The 15,600-nt window shown below is 39.2% G+C and overlaps 2 protein-coding genes across 3 annotated transcripts in view; both read right to left on the reverse strand.

Moving 5' to 3' along the window:
- Positions 1 to 3,760, reverse strand: part of LOC111153189 (casein kinase 1 gamma 1) — a 194,812-nt gene extending 191,052 nt beyond the window's left edge. The window contains exon 1 of the mRNA XM_022512050.1: positions 3,611 to 3,760. The gene's annotated coding sequence lies outside the window, so the exon portion shown is untranslated. The remainder of the gene's footprint in view (positions 1 to 3,610) is intronic.
- Positions 3,761 to 10,048: 6,288 nt separating this feature from the next.
- The window catches only part of LOC111153263 (PCNA clamp associated factor), a 12,697-nt gene continuing 7,145 nt past the window's right edge, over positions 10,049 to 15,600 (reverse strand). The window contains exons 4-5 of one of the 2 annotated variants that reach the window (XM_022512175.1): positions 12,518 to 12,555; positions 10,730 to 11,078 (exon numbers count right to left, since the gene is read on the reverse strand). In XM_022512175.1, coding sequence (XP_022367883.1) covers positions 12,543 to 12,555 — 13 coding nt within the window. In that variant the 3' untranslated portion in view covers positions 10,730 to 11,078; positions 12,518 to 12,542. Of the gene's footprint in view, positions 11,079 to 12,517; positions 12,556 to 15,600 lie in introns of both variants that reach the window. The other variant, XM_022512174.1, reaches the window with a different exon arrangement.

Consider the following 15,600-nt stretch of genomic DNA (forward strand, 5'->3'; position numbering starts at 1 on the left):
TACTTGTGATCTCTGTCAAATAAATAAATAAATCTTTAAAAAAAATTCAAAATATACCCATTTATCAATTTGACCAATATTTACTTGGTGCCTGTTTTAAGCAGCTGCCGTGGTGAATAAAATTTAACATAGTATCTCTACCTCAAAGAGCATGCAATATAGTTGGATAGTTTTATTTAAAAAAAGAAAGTTCAACTCTGAGTAAAAGACAGAGATATGGGAAAGAAATATATTTGAAATTGCTTTCAAAATATGCAAAACCTATAAACCTCCCTAAAAAGCGATACTGAATTACAAACTTTATACCCACTTTCGACAGAAAAAAATCTTATTAAAGTTATTTGACTTATTTTTTTTTAAAGATTTTATTTATTTATTTGGCAGAGAGAGAGATCACAAGTAGGCAGAGAGGGAGGGAGAGACAGAGTCCCTGCTGAGCAGAGAGCCCGATGCGGGGCTTGATCCCAGGACCCTGAGATCACGACCTGAGCCGAAGGCAGAGGCTTAACCCACTGAGCCACCCAGGCGCCCATGACTTATATTTTGAGTATGAAGTATATTTAAAAATTAAAAATTACTGGCTACAAGTTACATAAAAAAGCAACACTATTAGTTGATAATCTGACATAATAGGTTACATATAACTGTATCATTTTAAATTTATAAAATGAGGGGCACCTGGGTGACTCAGTGGGTTAAGCCTCTGCCTTAGGCTTAGGTTATGGTCTGGGGTCCTGGGATCAAGCCCCGCATTGGGCTCTCTGCTTGGTGGTGAGCCTGCTTCTCCCCTCTCTGCCTCCTCACTGCCTACTTGTGATCTCTCTCTCTCTCTCTCTGTCAAATAAATAAATAAATAAATAAAAATAAAATATTTTTTAAAAATAATTTATAAAACGAATATAAAAACTTATTATTCTTAGATTTAGTTCTATATTCCCATCATGAATGATTTAAAAGCAGAAATTCATTCCATTTTCATTTGTTTTACAGAATTTTATACAAAAGAATTCTGCAAGTAGCGACACCTAGGTGACTCAGTTGGTTAAGCATCTGCTTTTGGTTCAGGTCATGATCCCAGGGGCCTCACATCCGGTTCCCTGCTTAGGAGGGAGTCTGCTTATCCCTCTCCCTCTGCGTCTCTCTCCAGCTTGTACTCTCTCAAATAAATAAATAAAATCTTTAAAAAAAAAAAATTCTGTAAGTATTGCTAATAGTTTAAGTCGAATTAAGATGAGTCATGCTACTGATGTTGATGTTAATCTATTACAACTACTTTCTATTTTATGCCCCAATTTTAATTCTCTTAAGAGACATATGAAGTTAATTAAACTTTATATAAGTTATATGTGTGGAAGTCATGAATTACTATATTGCACACCTGAAACTAATATAACACTGTATGTTAACTGGAATTAAAAACTTAAAAGAAAATATATATACATTACTATTTAAATTCTTTTAATCAATCTACACTATACAAACTACAAATCCGAGAAAAACCTTTGAAACAATGGTCACTTCAATAAATGCACATATTGTTCTCTCTTTTGTAGAGTTTAAAGCACCTACTAATAACTGAATTTCATGCCACTTACGGTAAATTTCTAGAAGCCACTGAAAGTCCTATTGTATACATATGTTTTTGCAATATTATCCAGTTCCCTGCCCATCCTGTGCTATGTTGACTGTGGAGATTAATAATAATTGATCTTTCAATTAGAAGGTGTTTACAGCGGTGCCTGGGTGGCTCAGATGGTTGGACGTCTGCCTTTGGCTTAAGTCATGATCTCCAGGTTCTGGGATCGGGCCGCATCAGGCATCCTGTTCAGTAAAGAGCCTGCTTCTCCCTCTCCCACTGCCTCAACCCTACTTGTGTGCTCTCTGTGTCTCTCGGTCTCTCAAATGAAAAAATAAAATCTTTAAAAAAAAAAAAAAAAAAAAAGTGCATACATTTAGGGACACCTGGTGGCTTGGTCGTTAAGCAGCTGCCTTCAGCTCCAGTCATGATCCCAGGGTTCTGGGAGGAGTCCCACATGGGGCTCCTTGCTCAGCGGGAGTCTGCTTCTCCCTCTGCCTGCTGTTCCCCTTACTTATGCACGCTCTCTCTCCCTCTGACAAATAGATAAAATCTTTAAAAAACAAAACAAAACACTGTGGAAAGGGACTGCAGACTGACTATTTTTTAAAAAATGAAGGCACTTCCATTTAAAGTGCACTGTTATTTAATTTTTTCTTTTAAGAAGACTCCACGTGAGTGGAGTCCCACTCCGGGCTTGATCTCCATCCTGAGATCAAGACCTGAGCTGAGATCAAGAGCCACTAAGCCACCCAGGTGCCCCTAGAGTGGACTGTTATTTAAATACAATACACACACACACACACACACACACACTTACAATATTGGTAAAAATTTTAACTCATTTTACTTAGGAAGAAACTAAATCTCCAGTAGGTCCCATGACTTGCCCAAGGTCAACAACTAGCCAGTGGCACAGTCTGGGTTCAATCCCAGATTTACCTATCTCAAAGCCAATACTTCCACTTGACCACAATTATCTCCTTAAAAGATTAAGAGACAGGCTCAAAAGCTGAGGATCTTGTCTCTATGAACGTTCATGTATCTATTCTGAGCCATCTATCACCACACAGTACCTACAATTCAGTCGCCAATTAAAATATAAATGAAGAGGATCTTTCTGCTTCATTTAAACTAGGACAGGCATACTGACAGGTAAGAAAGAGATTGGAAAAGGAGGCTTGCCTCAACATGTCTCGCCTAGACCTCTACATCTATATGGTCCCCCCAGCCTATTTTTTATAAACATGCATATCTACCAAACAAAGCTATGCCCGACTACCCTGTAGTTTGGTGCTTTTCCGTGTTGCACTTTTCTAAGACAATTTATACGAGATTTAACATCGAACTGGGAGACCTGGCTGAATATGCCATTCTGGCACTTTCCAAATATCTGAAGTATCATTTAAGGGCAAAGAACCTCACCCTCTTTTTTACTCTGTGATGCTTGCCCACTTGATGGGTACAGCTCCGGTAGGACTCTGGGGCGAGAGTGCAGTAAAGGAAGAAGTGGGGGAAGCACACGGAAGTTGGGTGGAGGGAGGTCTCCTTACCCACTCTTCTGCCCTAGCTCCGCCAAGGGCGGCTCCCCGTGGTGCCCAGCCGACTCACAACCCCCACAACCCTGGAAGCCGTTGCTCTGTCTCAGAAGGGTAGGCAGGGGAAGCAAGGGACTGCCCCAACCACTCGAACAAGGTCCATTCTCCCCTTCTGGCCCGGGAGGATGCTCCCCCTTTCAGAGCGAATCCTCCAGGTGGCAAACTCCCGGTCCACTTCAGCCGAAGTCTTCTGCATCCCAAGGGGCGCCTCCCCCGCAACCTGGAGCTGGCCACCCGAAACTCCCCCAAGCGGTCTCGCCCAAACCCTCCATTCCACCCCCGCAACCCGCCACAGAAACACACGCCGGCCTGCGCCCCACCCAGGATCTCCGCGGCCCCCTCCCCAACCCGGAGAACGGCCCCCCGACCAGTCCCTACAGACACACACACTCTCAGGTTCCAGCCTCCCGGACCCCATCGAAGCCGGAGTGAGTACCTGGTCCGGCAGTGCTCCGAGGCTCAGATTGGGCGGGCGCGGTACCCTCCGGGAGGCGCCGAGTGCTTCTCCAGCCACCCGCAGTGGTGGCTTCTCTCTTTCCCAGGAGCGGGAGGGAGGAGAGGTGCGGGAGGGGAGGGGGAAAGCGAGGAGCCGAGGGGCTGTAAGAGCCGAGCCGGAACCACTAGCGCTGGCCCCACCCTCGGCCCGGCGCAGAGCACCCTGGCGCTCCTGATAGGACAAACTTAAAGCAGGCAAAGAGAGAGGGACACCACCACTTCCGGGTCATCCCCACTACTGCCCCTCCCTAGCAACCGCGTGGGGTTGCTAAGCGGAAGTGCCTTCAAAGACAACCAACCCCATTTCTTCCGAAACTACCAGGAGGTAGCTCGGAGCGGCTACCTTTTTGGAAACATCCTCTTACCTTTCCCCCGTGGTCTTAGAAGGGACACACTCTTCGCCGTCAGAGACGCGGAGCCCAGCTTGCTTTTCCTTTCCACTGTAGTCCCCCCTCCAGCCCCCAGGCACTATATACACCTGCTCCCTCCCAACCTGAGTCCAGGCCAACCCATTGACTCCTCCTAAGGCTCTCTCTGGTCCCTCGTGGGAGTTTTCTTCTGGCGACTTAGCAAGCATCTCCCTCTTGTGGATTTTCAGTTATGTTTCAGCTGGGTTTAAAAAATCTTCAATGTTACGAAAGCTTTTTCATGGACTTCATTCACCTGTAACAGCCTCTGAAACCGAACGGTGAGAAAAGTTTTGTCTTCACCTACCTTTCTTTTGTGAGGATTACACATTTATGTACAATCTAGAAATAGCCTAGCTTAAATGGAAGGGAAAAACAAGGATTGGCTGTAAGTCGAGTAGAGCGATTTTGATCCTTAAAAAAGGCCAAAAGAAGCCGGTAATCAAGCTAGGGAAAGACAACATTTAATCCTCCACTCAGAATAAACTTTAATACCGACGCTGTGGACAAGAAAAATGTTGTGAGACCTCATTTACTCTTCTGTCGGGGTGATCTGAATTTTGAAGTTATTGGGAAAACTACTGGCTATGATAAAACCCAATATAATTAATCCTCTCTTTAGAAAAATGACCCATACATTAGGACAGTTAAATATTCAGAAAAATGTAACTGGGAAATCAGAAAAAAAATTAGTAAAAATCTTGGCTGGACTTTCTTATCTTGAATATGTTTAAAAGCAGTAAAACTTGAGTAGCTGCTGAATCTGTTCTCTATTCGATAGCAGTGAATGTACATGCAATTGCTGGCTCTGATTTTACTGGTCATGATAGCTTCTTAGTCACCAATATTGGACTGTTGTCCACCTCATCTGGGGCAGAGGAAATGAGCTTTGGTAACTTAAAAGAAAGAGCAGGACTGTTGGTTTCCTGTACACATGGAACAGCATTAAATTGATTCATCCTAGACAGTTTAGCAAAACCTGTAGGAAATCACTTAAAATTCAAATGTCAGTAGTAATTTAATTAGTCTAAAACATTTCAACTCTTGCCATGGACATGCATACATGTGGGAGTATGCACATAAAAATTTCAAATGGAATTTGAATACATCCACTGATTAATAGTTCTTTTAAAGGGGTGCCTGGCTGGCTCAGTCAGTAGAGCATGCAAGTTCCAGCCCCAAGTTGGGTGTAGGGATTACTTAAAAAACAAACAAACAAACAAAGAAACCCATGTGGCAATAGGTCACAAGTAATAAACCTGTTACCATGACAAAATAGAGGATATTATTTCAATTGTCAACAGAATCAAAAATTTTTAAATTAGAAAATAAAACTATGAGTTCAATGAATAATGACTTATCTAAACTACCGTGGACTTAGATGTCGCTAAAAATCTTAAAAAGTGATATGGTAAATGTGTTCTATATAAATAAATATTTAATTAGGTAAAATTAATTGTTAAGATTTTTAAAAAGATTTTATTTGTCAGAGAGAGCGAGCATGAGCAGGGGGAAGGGCCAGAGGCAGAGGGAGAAACTCCCCTCTAAGGCTCCCAGAGAGGCTCCCCCACTAAGCACGGAGCCAGATGTGGGACTCAATCCCAGGACCCCAGAATCATGACCTGAGCTGAAGGCAGACCCCTAACCAACTGAGACACCCAGGCATCCCACAATTAATTGTTAAGATTAAATGTGGTAGTAGCCAATATAGAAATGCAGATTCCTGTGCATCATTCATTTTTCCAATTGCCTGAGGTAATAGGAGTTATAAAAGCATCCATTTAAATCCTCTCTTACTATAGTTTTGTGGGTTTTTGTTTTTTTTTTTGTTACTCAGTTGCTTTTTTACAGTTGTATGACTGGCTCAACTACTAAATGGTCATATGACATACAGTTCTATCATTTTCTTTTTTTAAAAGAAAGATTTATTTATTTATGAAGGGCACCTAGGTGGCTTGGTTGATTAAGCGTCTGCCTTATGCTCAGGTCATGATTCCAGGGTCCTGAGATCAAGCCCGGTATCAGGCACCCTGCTCACCAGTGAGTCTGTTTCTCCCTCTTCCTCTGGCCCTCTTCCTGCTTGTGTTTGCTTTCTCTCCAATATATAAATAAAAATATTTTTTAAAAAAGATTTATTTATGAGAGAGAGAGAGAGCACATGTGAGTGGGGGGGGAGGAGCAGAGAGAGAGAAAAAAAAAAAATCTTCAAGCAGCAGGGGGTCTGACATGGGGCTGAATCCCACAACCCATGAGATCATGACCGAGCTGAAACCAAGAGATGCCTAACTGATTGAGCCACCCAGGTGCCCTATTACTCTATCATTTTCAGTATACTCATTGCTTGGAGATCTCTAAAGTTGTACAGCAAAATCCACATCTGAAACTAGCCATGTGGGTTTAACTACATTTTTAGGATTTTGTGAGCAGTACTAGAGGAATCCATATTCTTAATACGAACCATAATTAAGACAGTGCTCTCAGAACCTGGCTAGATCTCAAATGGCCTTCAAAGTCAGTACAGTAAGCACCCTTCATCCTGTAAATGAATACTGGACCTCCAGTCTTTTTGCCAATCTCTTCAAAGTTTTTTTTTCACTTTTTTAAATCGTCTCTTTTAGTCATTTAAGAAAATCAGGGTATCTAACGTTTATTTTTTAAAAACCTAGGGCACCTGGCTGGCTCAGTCAGAACATGTGACTCTTGATATCGGGGTCATGAGTTAGAGCCCCTCATTAATGTAGAGATCACTTTAAAAACAAGTAAATAGGGTGCCTGGATGGCTTAGTGGGTTAAGTCCCTGCCTTCGACTTGGGTCATGATCTCAGGGTCCTGGGATCTGGTCCGGCATCATCGGGCTCTCTGCTCAGCGGGGAACCGGCTTCCGCCTCTCTCTCTGCCTGCCTCTCTGCCTACTTGTGATCTCTGCCTGTCAAATAAATAAATAAAATTTAAAAAAATAAATAAGTAAATAAAAATAAAATAAAAATAAGTAAATAACTTTTATTTATTTATTTATTTTTAGATTTTATTTATTTATTTGACAGACAGAGATCACAAGTAGGCAGAGAAGCAGGCAGAGAGAGAGGAGGAAGCAGGCTCCCTGCTGAACAGAGAGCCCAATGTGGGGTTCGATCCCAGGACCCTGAGACCATGACCTGAGCTGAAGGCAGAGGCTTTAACCCACTGAGCCACCCAGGCGCCCCAGTAAATAACTTTTTAAAACAATAAAACCCAATACTGTTACTCAATAATATTTAAATATTCCTGAAGTAATTAATATTCAGATATACTTAGAGTTCCATTGGCATCTCCAAATATAAAAGATAACAAAACTAGGGGCACCAGCGTGGCTCAGTGGGTTAAGCCTCTACCTTCGGCTCAGGTCATGGTCTCAGGGTCCTGGGATCGAACCCCACATTGGGATCTCTGTTCAGCAGGGAGCCTGCTCCCCCCCCCCCTCTGCCTGCCTCTCTGCCTACTTATGATCTCTCTCTGTGTCATATAAATAAATAAATCTATAAAAATAAAACGATAACAAAACTTGAGTCTATCAGTTAGTGAATACTTGGGATCAATTGGGGAAGACATGTAGCCAAATTTGCCACTTAAATGCCTAAGCAATATACAACACAAAACCCACAGTTCCTAACACAAGGGACTTACAGAAACTCACTTAGGATACATGTGAAATAAACTATAGAATGTTTAGCCCTAGGAAGAGAAGCCTTAGGATATAACAGCTATCTTGAAATACATGAAGGTTGTAATGTGGAAGGAATAACTTGTTATGAGTTATTTCAAAGACAAAACCAAGAATAGAAGGAGGGCAGTTAGAGAAATTCAAAATTTTAATTCCCAACATTTTTCACAGTTAGAGTTGCCAATTAATAAAATAGTTCACCTAATGAACAGCTGTAATTGGCTTGAGTTGGGCAAGATGACTTCTTGTTCAGTGAGGTTTTGATTCAATGAAAATTTTTCCCACCCCCGTATGCCATCCTCAAAGGTAAAAAGAACCATTATAACAATGTTGGTTGGATCAAGGTCCAGCTGAACCTTCAATTTTTCCAAAAGTGAATTACCACGACACATTGTAAGTACAGTGAAAACTGTAAGCAGCGTATATATACATATGGAAAGGTGCGGTTAATTTAGGTTTCATTTTCTGCTTTTAAGAAAAATGGTAAGTATTTGGGGCGCCTGGGTGACTTAGTGGGTTAAAGCCTCTGCCTTTGGCTCAGGTCATGATCCCAGGGTCCGGGGATCAAGCTCGCACCGGGCTCTCTGCTCAGCAGGGAGCCTGCTTCCTCCTCTCTCTCTCTGCCTGCTTCTCTGCCTTCTTGTGATCTCTGTCAAATAAATAAATAAATAATCTTTTAAAAATGATAAGTATTTGTCATAAATAACTCCTGGAGCAAGCACACTGTACAACTTTCATGATAGTATTGCTCTTCCAGGGTGCCTGGGTGGCTCAGTGAGTTAAGCTTCTGCCTTCAGCTCAGGTTATGATCCTCGAGTCCTCAGATTGAGGCCCACATGCGGATCCCTGCTCAAGCAGAGTCTGCTTCTCCTTCCCCTCCCACGCTTGTTCTCTCTCTCGCTCTCCCTCAAATAAATAAATATTTTAAAAAATAAAATAAAAATATAGTATATTTCTTCCTTTGTGAAACTAGGTGAACATAAAATACATACGATCCCCACAATGTTCAAAAATTCCAGAAAAGTTTTATTCATTGGTCAGGAATTTAATATTTATTTTAATATTGTTTCTATTTTATTTAAAAATTTAAAAATTTTTAATATTGTTAATCTTGTTATTTTTAATATTTATTATTTGTATTAATAATTTGAATAATCCATTCAAAGAGGAAAACCAGATTAATTTTGTGAAGGGTAAAAAATTAGAAACAAGTTTAATTATCTTTTTAATATATAAATTTTACTTTTTTTTAATTTTATTTTTTATAAACATATAATATATTTTTATCCCCAGGGGTATAGGTCTGTGAATCGCCAGGTTTACACACTTCACAACACTCACCATAGCACATACCCTCCCCAATGTCCATAATCCCACCCCTATAAATTTTACTTTTGATCCAGTGTTCAGGAGAAACAGGGAGTCATCATATGTTGTACATTTGGAAAGAATGTAGGTTCTTTAAGTCAAAATTTTTAGAAACAATTACATATCAGACTTAGACTTCACTGGACACGTCACCATAAAGTTTCTCTTTCCATCAATGAAAAATAGCAAATCAGGTTTCAGATCCACCAAAACTTTACTTTAAGGATTCCTGGGTGGCTTGGTTGGTTAAGTGGATGCCTTCAGCTCGGGTTGTGAGCCCAGCATCCTGGGATTGAGCCCTGCATCGGGCTCCCTACTCAGCTGGGAGCCTGCTTCTCCCTCTCCCACTCCCCCTGCTTGTATTCCCTCTCTTGCTGTCTCTCTCTCTCTGTCAAATAAATAAAATCTTTAAAAAAAAAAAAAAACACTCTAATAGAGTTCGTTGAGCTACTCCTTGATACAAAGCCTAATTATTAAGGAAGTACTTAGGATAAAAACTCGGCTCTCAATTCAGTAACATTCTGTTTAATACCCAAGGGGCACCTGGGTGGCTCAGTAGTTCTGCCTTCCGCTCAGATCAGGACCCCCAGGGTCCTGGGAATGAGCCCTGTGTTGGGGCTCATTCTGCATCTGCAGGGGGCCTGCTTCTCTCTCTCCAACTCCCCTTGCTTGTGTTCCCTCCCTTGCTGTCTGTCTCTGTCAAATGAATAAATAGAATCTTAAAAAAAAATCCATCTCTAAAAGACAAAGCAAAAAATATAATCTACAATCATCAGAACTTAGTTTAAAAACTGATAAAATCAGATTAATGCACTGATTTGTATTTTTTTTCACTGATTTGTATTTGTAAGAAAAAAATAAAAATAGTAGGACATAATCTCAGGAAGCACACAAATAGACAGTCTATTGTGAAAATAAGTATTCATTTATTAAAAACAAAGTTCAGCAAAACATACTTGTTAAAACATGGTTAATTTTGACAACAGGAGGTCAGGGAGCAAAAAATGTGATGAGAAAGTAAGAATATCAGTTACTAAGTTATATATCCAAGGATATAATATTATATCCTCCCCTTCGATTATACCGCTGGTTATCTTAAAACGTATAATGGTAGCTCTAAGGACTCTAGACAGATATCTGGATTTACGGTATGTTGCCTTTCATGTTTTATTGATTTCCAACTTTAAAATTACAGGCCCAAAGGGTAATATTTTATGATACTGAATCAAATGCATATTCTTGGAAAATTTCTCTCTTTTAGTGTAGTCTATGAAATATTCCTGTCTAATTCTATGCTAGTATTTTAGCTGTTTTGTTGTTGTTAGAAGCTTTATCAACTGTTTAAACCCTCAGGCCAAATTGCCCTGATGGAGAAGATACATAGCCGTCCAAATTTTTTCAACATTGCATCTTTGGCCCTCTTTCTTGAAAAGGGTATAGGTTCAGTTTAATTAATACTGAATTTTTTTAATGTGCAAAAACCTAACTCTGCTTCTTAAGGCAAATAAAAGAAACAAAAATATGGCACCATTCCAATTATCAAATGCCAATAAAAATGGCAGCAGTACAAAGATCTAAACAATCTCAAACACAGGTTCGTAATTAGAACACCACGCAATGATTAATTTTTAGCAAGAACAAGAAGCTTAATAACAACAAGGTAAAAGAAACCAAATATTGCAGTTTACTGAATACTAAGCTAAGTAATCGTAATTAATCTTACAAATTCTCCAATAGCATAATCACTTGCTTTGGAGTAACTGTATATAAGCCTCATTTTTTAAATTAAATGCCTATTCAACAAAGCTAATTGGAACAAATACATTTATGCATTTACATCCTAGAATAATAAACAGGAGACATTAGTCAAGGATGAATTAAGAAAGTTCTATTCTTTTTCGTCATCTGAGTGATCAGGTGGCAAAGGACATGCTCTGTGGAAAGAATAGAGAACTTCAATAGTCATTGGAGTATCAGCTATTTAAAAAAAAGTGTTATCAGCCTATATAAATCATGATCATTAATAGTGCAATGTGTCTGGTCAAGTGAATAGAAATGAGAGAAAATGAAACTCCATTAGTTGACAAACACCTACAAATCCCAAGTACTAGAACAACAAAATCTTTAACTATTTTGCCTGTTAATTTGTCCTATCAGTGTTTCTCCTTTAGGATATGTTGCCTTTCTTATTAAAAAGGGAATCTCTAGGGGCGCCTGGGTGGCTCAGTGGGTTAAAGCCTCGGCTTTCGGCTCAGGTCATGATCCCAGGGTCCTGGGATCGAGCCCCACATCGGGCTCTCTGCTCAGCAGGGAGCTTGCTTCCCCCTCTCTCTCTGCCTGCCTCTCTGCCTACTTGTGATCTCTCTCTGTCAAATAAATAAATAAAATCTTTAAAAAAAAAAAAAAGGGGAATCTCTATTTCTATAGCATCTTCTTTCAATTAAGTGAATTGATAAAGAGTATAATCCTTCAGCAAGAACATCATGATAATAGGGATGCCTGGGTGGCCCAGTCAGTTAAGCTTCTGCCTTCAGCCCAGGTCATGATCATGATCCCAGGGTCTAGAATCAAGTCCCACATCCGGCTCCTTGCTCAGCAGGAAGCCTGCTCCCTCAGCCTGCTTCTCCCTCAGCCTGCCACTCCCCAACTCATGCTTTCCCTGCGCCCCTCCTTACAATAAATAAATAAAATCTTAAGGAAAAAAAAAGAACTTTGTGATAATAAAAAACAAAAAAAATCAACCAATCCATGTGAACAGAGAAAACAAAGCAAGTTGCCATATTTGACTGTATGTCCTTTTGAACCATATAAACATATTACCTAATTGGAAAAAAATTTCAAAATTGGTTAAATTGGTACAAGGTAGTTGTAGCTTTTGAAAAATAATTTACATTATCCCAGAGCCATTTTGTATTCATTACACTTTTTATACAGAAAAGTCTATGAAAAACTTAACCATAAATCATAATTTTTTTAGAGCTGCTGAAGATCTGTGAAAGTGTATTCTAAAATAAGCAATTTTCAGGGCACCTGGGTGGCTCAGTCAGTGAAGCATCTGCCTTCGGCTCAGGTCATGATCCCAGGGTCCTGGGATGAAACCCCATGTTGAGCTCTCTGCTCAGCATAGAGTCTGCTTCTTTCTCCCCCTGCTCTTGCTCTCTCTCTCTCACTCTCCTGTGTGCATGCTTTCCCTAATAAATAAATAAAATATTTTTTTTTAAAATGTTTAAATAAATAAATAATAAAATATTTTTAAAAATAAAATGAGGAGTTTTCAAATTAGATCCCATAAGCCTAAATGGTCATGGAGCTAAGTAGTGAAAGAAGGAAGTTAAAGGTATTCTGACTGGGTATGAGATTATCATTGACTTACCTACTATTAGATTACCAAGAGGACTTCATTGTATTTTCCTGGAAGTTAAATCAAATTAACAAAGGAACACTATCATGAGCCAAGCTTCCTTTTTTCCAAGGACCTGCTGTAATTTACTTATCATAGCTTTATTCAAGGTTCTATGCAGATAGTCCTTTTTGATTCTGACTCCACCCCAACCCCATGCAACTAAAGGGAGTTTACCCTGCCTTTGTGAGAAAAATAAAGCTGTAGAGTAGCCATGTTTCAGGTTATAAATTAGAGAGTTTATAGCAGAAGTCCTTCTGATAATCTATTAATTAACTACTATCAAAAATAAGGCTATTGATTTACTATCAATAAAGAGGTAATTACAACTCTCCTAAACAAGGACAAATCTAAGAAAGGGGTCTAAAGGAATAATATAAACTGTTATTACCTAGTTTTATGTCACAAATTTTAGTACACCGTGGATCAAAGTCCTTTATGAAAATACATGTAATCTTTTTCCATATAATTGAAAGCCTGTAATATATATTTTATTGTTACGATGATCAATAATGGTCAATGGTATAGCCATATTTGGCGATATTGCCAAATATTTTGTTTCCTTAGTGGAAATCACAAATAATTCAAGAGGGCTGTAGTATATTCTAGAGCTAATATTGACTATTAGCCTGTCATATTAGAATGAGAAAGAACAAGGAAGAATGATGCCAGACAGTGACCTGGAACTAGAAGAAACTTACAGGATCATGAAAGCAAGTCTATTAAAAGGCTCTATCTAAAAATGTATCCCATTCATTGTTGATTTTTATTGGAAGCAGAAATCGTAATAGTGACATAGCAACAAAGTCTAAAATTTAGTTACTGCTCTAGAGTTTGACATTTCTTTTAGATATCTCATAACAGGGATGCCTAGCTGGCTCATCAGAAGAGCATGTGACTCTTCATCTTGGGGTTGTGAGTTCAAACCCCACATTGGGTGGAAAGATTTCTAAAAACAAACAAACAAACAAAAACCTTAAATATCTTGAAACATGGATGGTAGGCACTCAATAAACATTTATTAAATGATCTTAGGTACAGTATTGAATTCTTAAAATTTTATATACATCAGAATCCTTTTCTATATCCAAATACTTTAATTGCTCTTTCAGCCATTTATTTTTATTTAGTTTGTGTTCAATGGGAATCAATTCCAAACACACTGTACAATCCCAAACAGATGTACAGTGTTCAGATATGAAACAAAGGGAATGTTCATTCACACCCAGAGATCCCTCATAGCTTGAGATCTGTTGGGTCTGGTTGCTCCCCTATAGGTTTCTAAAGATGGCAAATAGTGGTTTAAGAATTATTAAGCCTACTGTGGCCATATGGATACCGTAACACGTAAGCATCAGTGTGTGAACATGTGAACCAAAAATTTCATAAAGTGTCTATTTCTAGAAAGTTTTCTGTACATTAAGGCAGTTGTAAAAGTTTTACTTTCCAGAATCAAGTACACCTAGATTTAGGATGAGGTTCTAACTATCTAAAAATACTGATACAGAAAGTGTTCCAAATGTAGCTATTCTGACTCATAAAGTTATTTTTTTTAATGTATTCACAGAGAGAGCACAAAAGAGTTGTGAATTTAATAAAGGCAAGTCTCCAGGCACCTGGGTGCTCAGTCAGGTAAGCATCCAACTTTTGATTTCAGCTCAGGTCATGATCTCAGGGTCTTGGGATCAAACTCCATGTAGGGCTCTGCACTCAACACAGAGTTGGCTTATCCCTCTCCCTCTGCTCCTCCCCACGCTCATGCTCTCTCTCTCTCAAATAAATAAAATCTTTTATATATATATACAAATGTCTATATAAAATTATAAATATATATATATAGGCAACTCTCCTGTCTTCACTTCCCAAATACCTAATATACATTATTTTTGCCTCCTTCCTTTGCATCTTAATTTCAGTATTTGTCAAATACGCCTTCAAAACAGAGCAATTTTGGGGCGCCTGGGTGGCTCAGTGGGTTAAAGCCTCTGCCTTCGGCTCAGGTCATGATCCCAGAGTCCTGGGATCGAGCCCCACATCGGGCTCTCTGCTTAGTGGGGAGCCTGCTTCCTCCTTTCTCTCTCTCTCTCTCTGCCTGCTTCTCTGCCTACTTGTGATCTCTGTCTGTCGAATAAATAAATAAAATCTTAAAAAAAAAGAGCAATTTTTAAGTTATAAAAATTATTTAACAAATGCAGAAATAAATGCAGTATTTTAAGACAGTTGAAGTCAAAGCACTTCTTATCTTTGGAATGAAGTTAAGTGATCCAAGTTAACTAAGTGAATCTGCCATTCTTACTGGATGGGAATGTGTGATAGGAAATACCTGTCATTTGACTTTTAAGTGTATATGCAAACATTACTCATGCTGAGGTGCCTGGGTGGCTCAGTGTGTTAAAGTCTCTGCCTTTGGCTAGGTCATAATTCCAGAGTCCTGGGATCAAGCCCCGCATTGGGCTCTCTGCTCAACAGGGAGCTTGCTTCTCCCTCTCCCCTCTCTCTGACAGCCTCTCTGCCTACTTGTGATCTCTGTATGTCAAATAAATAAATAAAATCTTCAAAAATTACTCATGCTTAGATTTGTAGTAGATGCCAATAAAACATCACCGCCCTGGAACATGTCAGTTACTACATAAAGTCACGTGCAATGTCAACCCCAAAGCTCCAGAGGAAAGAGTTCCCAAGAGATCAATGAAAACTTAACAATGTAAAATTTTATGTGGAGTATATCAGCATTAAAATAGTACTGCTGAAATAATAAACAGAGGATTTACAATAACACCTGGTGGCTCCTTCCAATGTACATATAAATAGAATCCTGGAACCTTTTTGTATTACCTAATCATTTTATGGCCTTCTAAATTTAATGAATCAAAGTAAAAACCCAATTTCCATTCCACAGCTTATCCCTTTTCTCTAGATCAAGGTGAAATTATTCTTATTATCAAGGTAGAGTTTTAAGTGTCCATATTTCTTTTTTTTTTTTTTAAAGATTTTATTTATTTATTTGACAGAGAGAGATCACAAGTAGACGGAGAGGCAGGCAGAGAGAGAGAGAG

Source organism: Enhydra lutris, unplaced genomic scaffold (assembly GCF_002288905.1).
Source record: "Enhydra lutris kenyoni isolate GAN:26980312 unplaced genomic scaffold, ASM228890v2 scaffoldscaffold31, whole genome shotgun sequence".
Classification (NCBI taxonomy): Eukaryota; Metazoa; Chordata; class Mammalia; order Carnivora; family Mustelidae; genus Enhydra; species Enhydra lutris.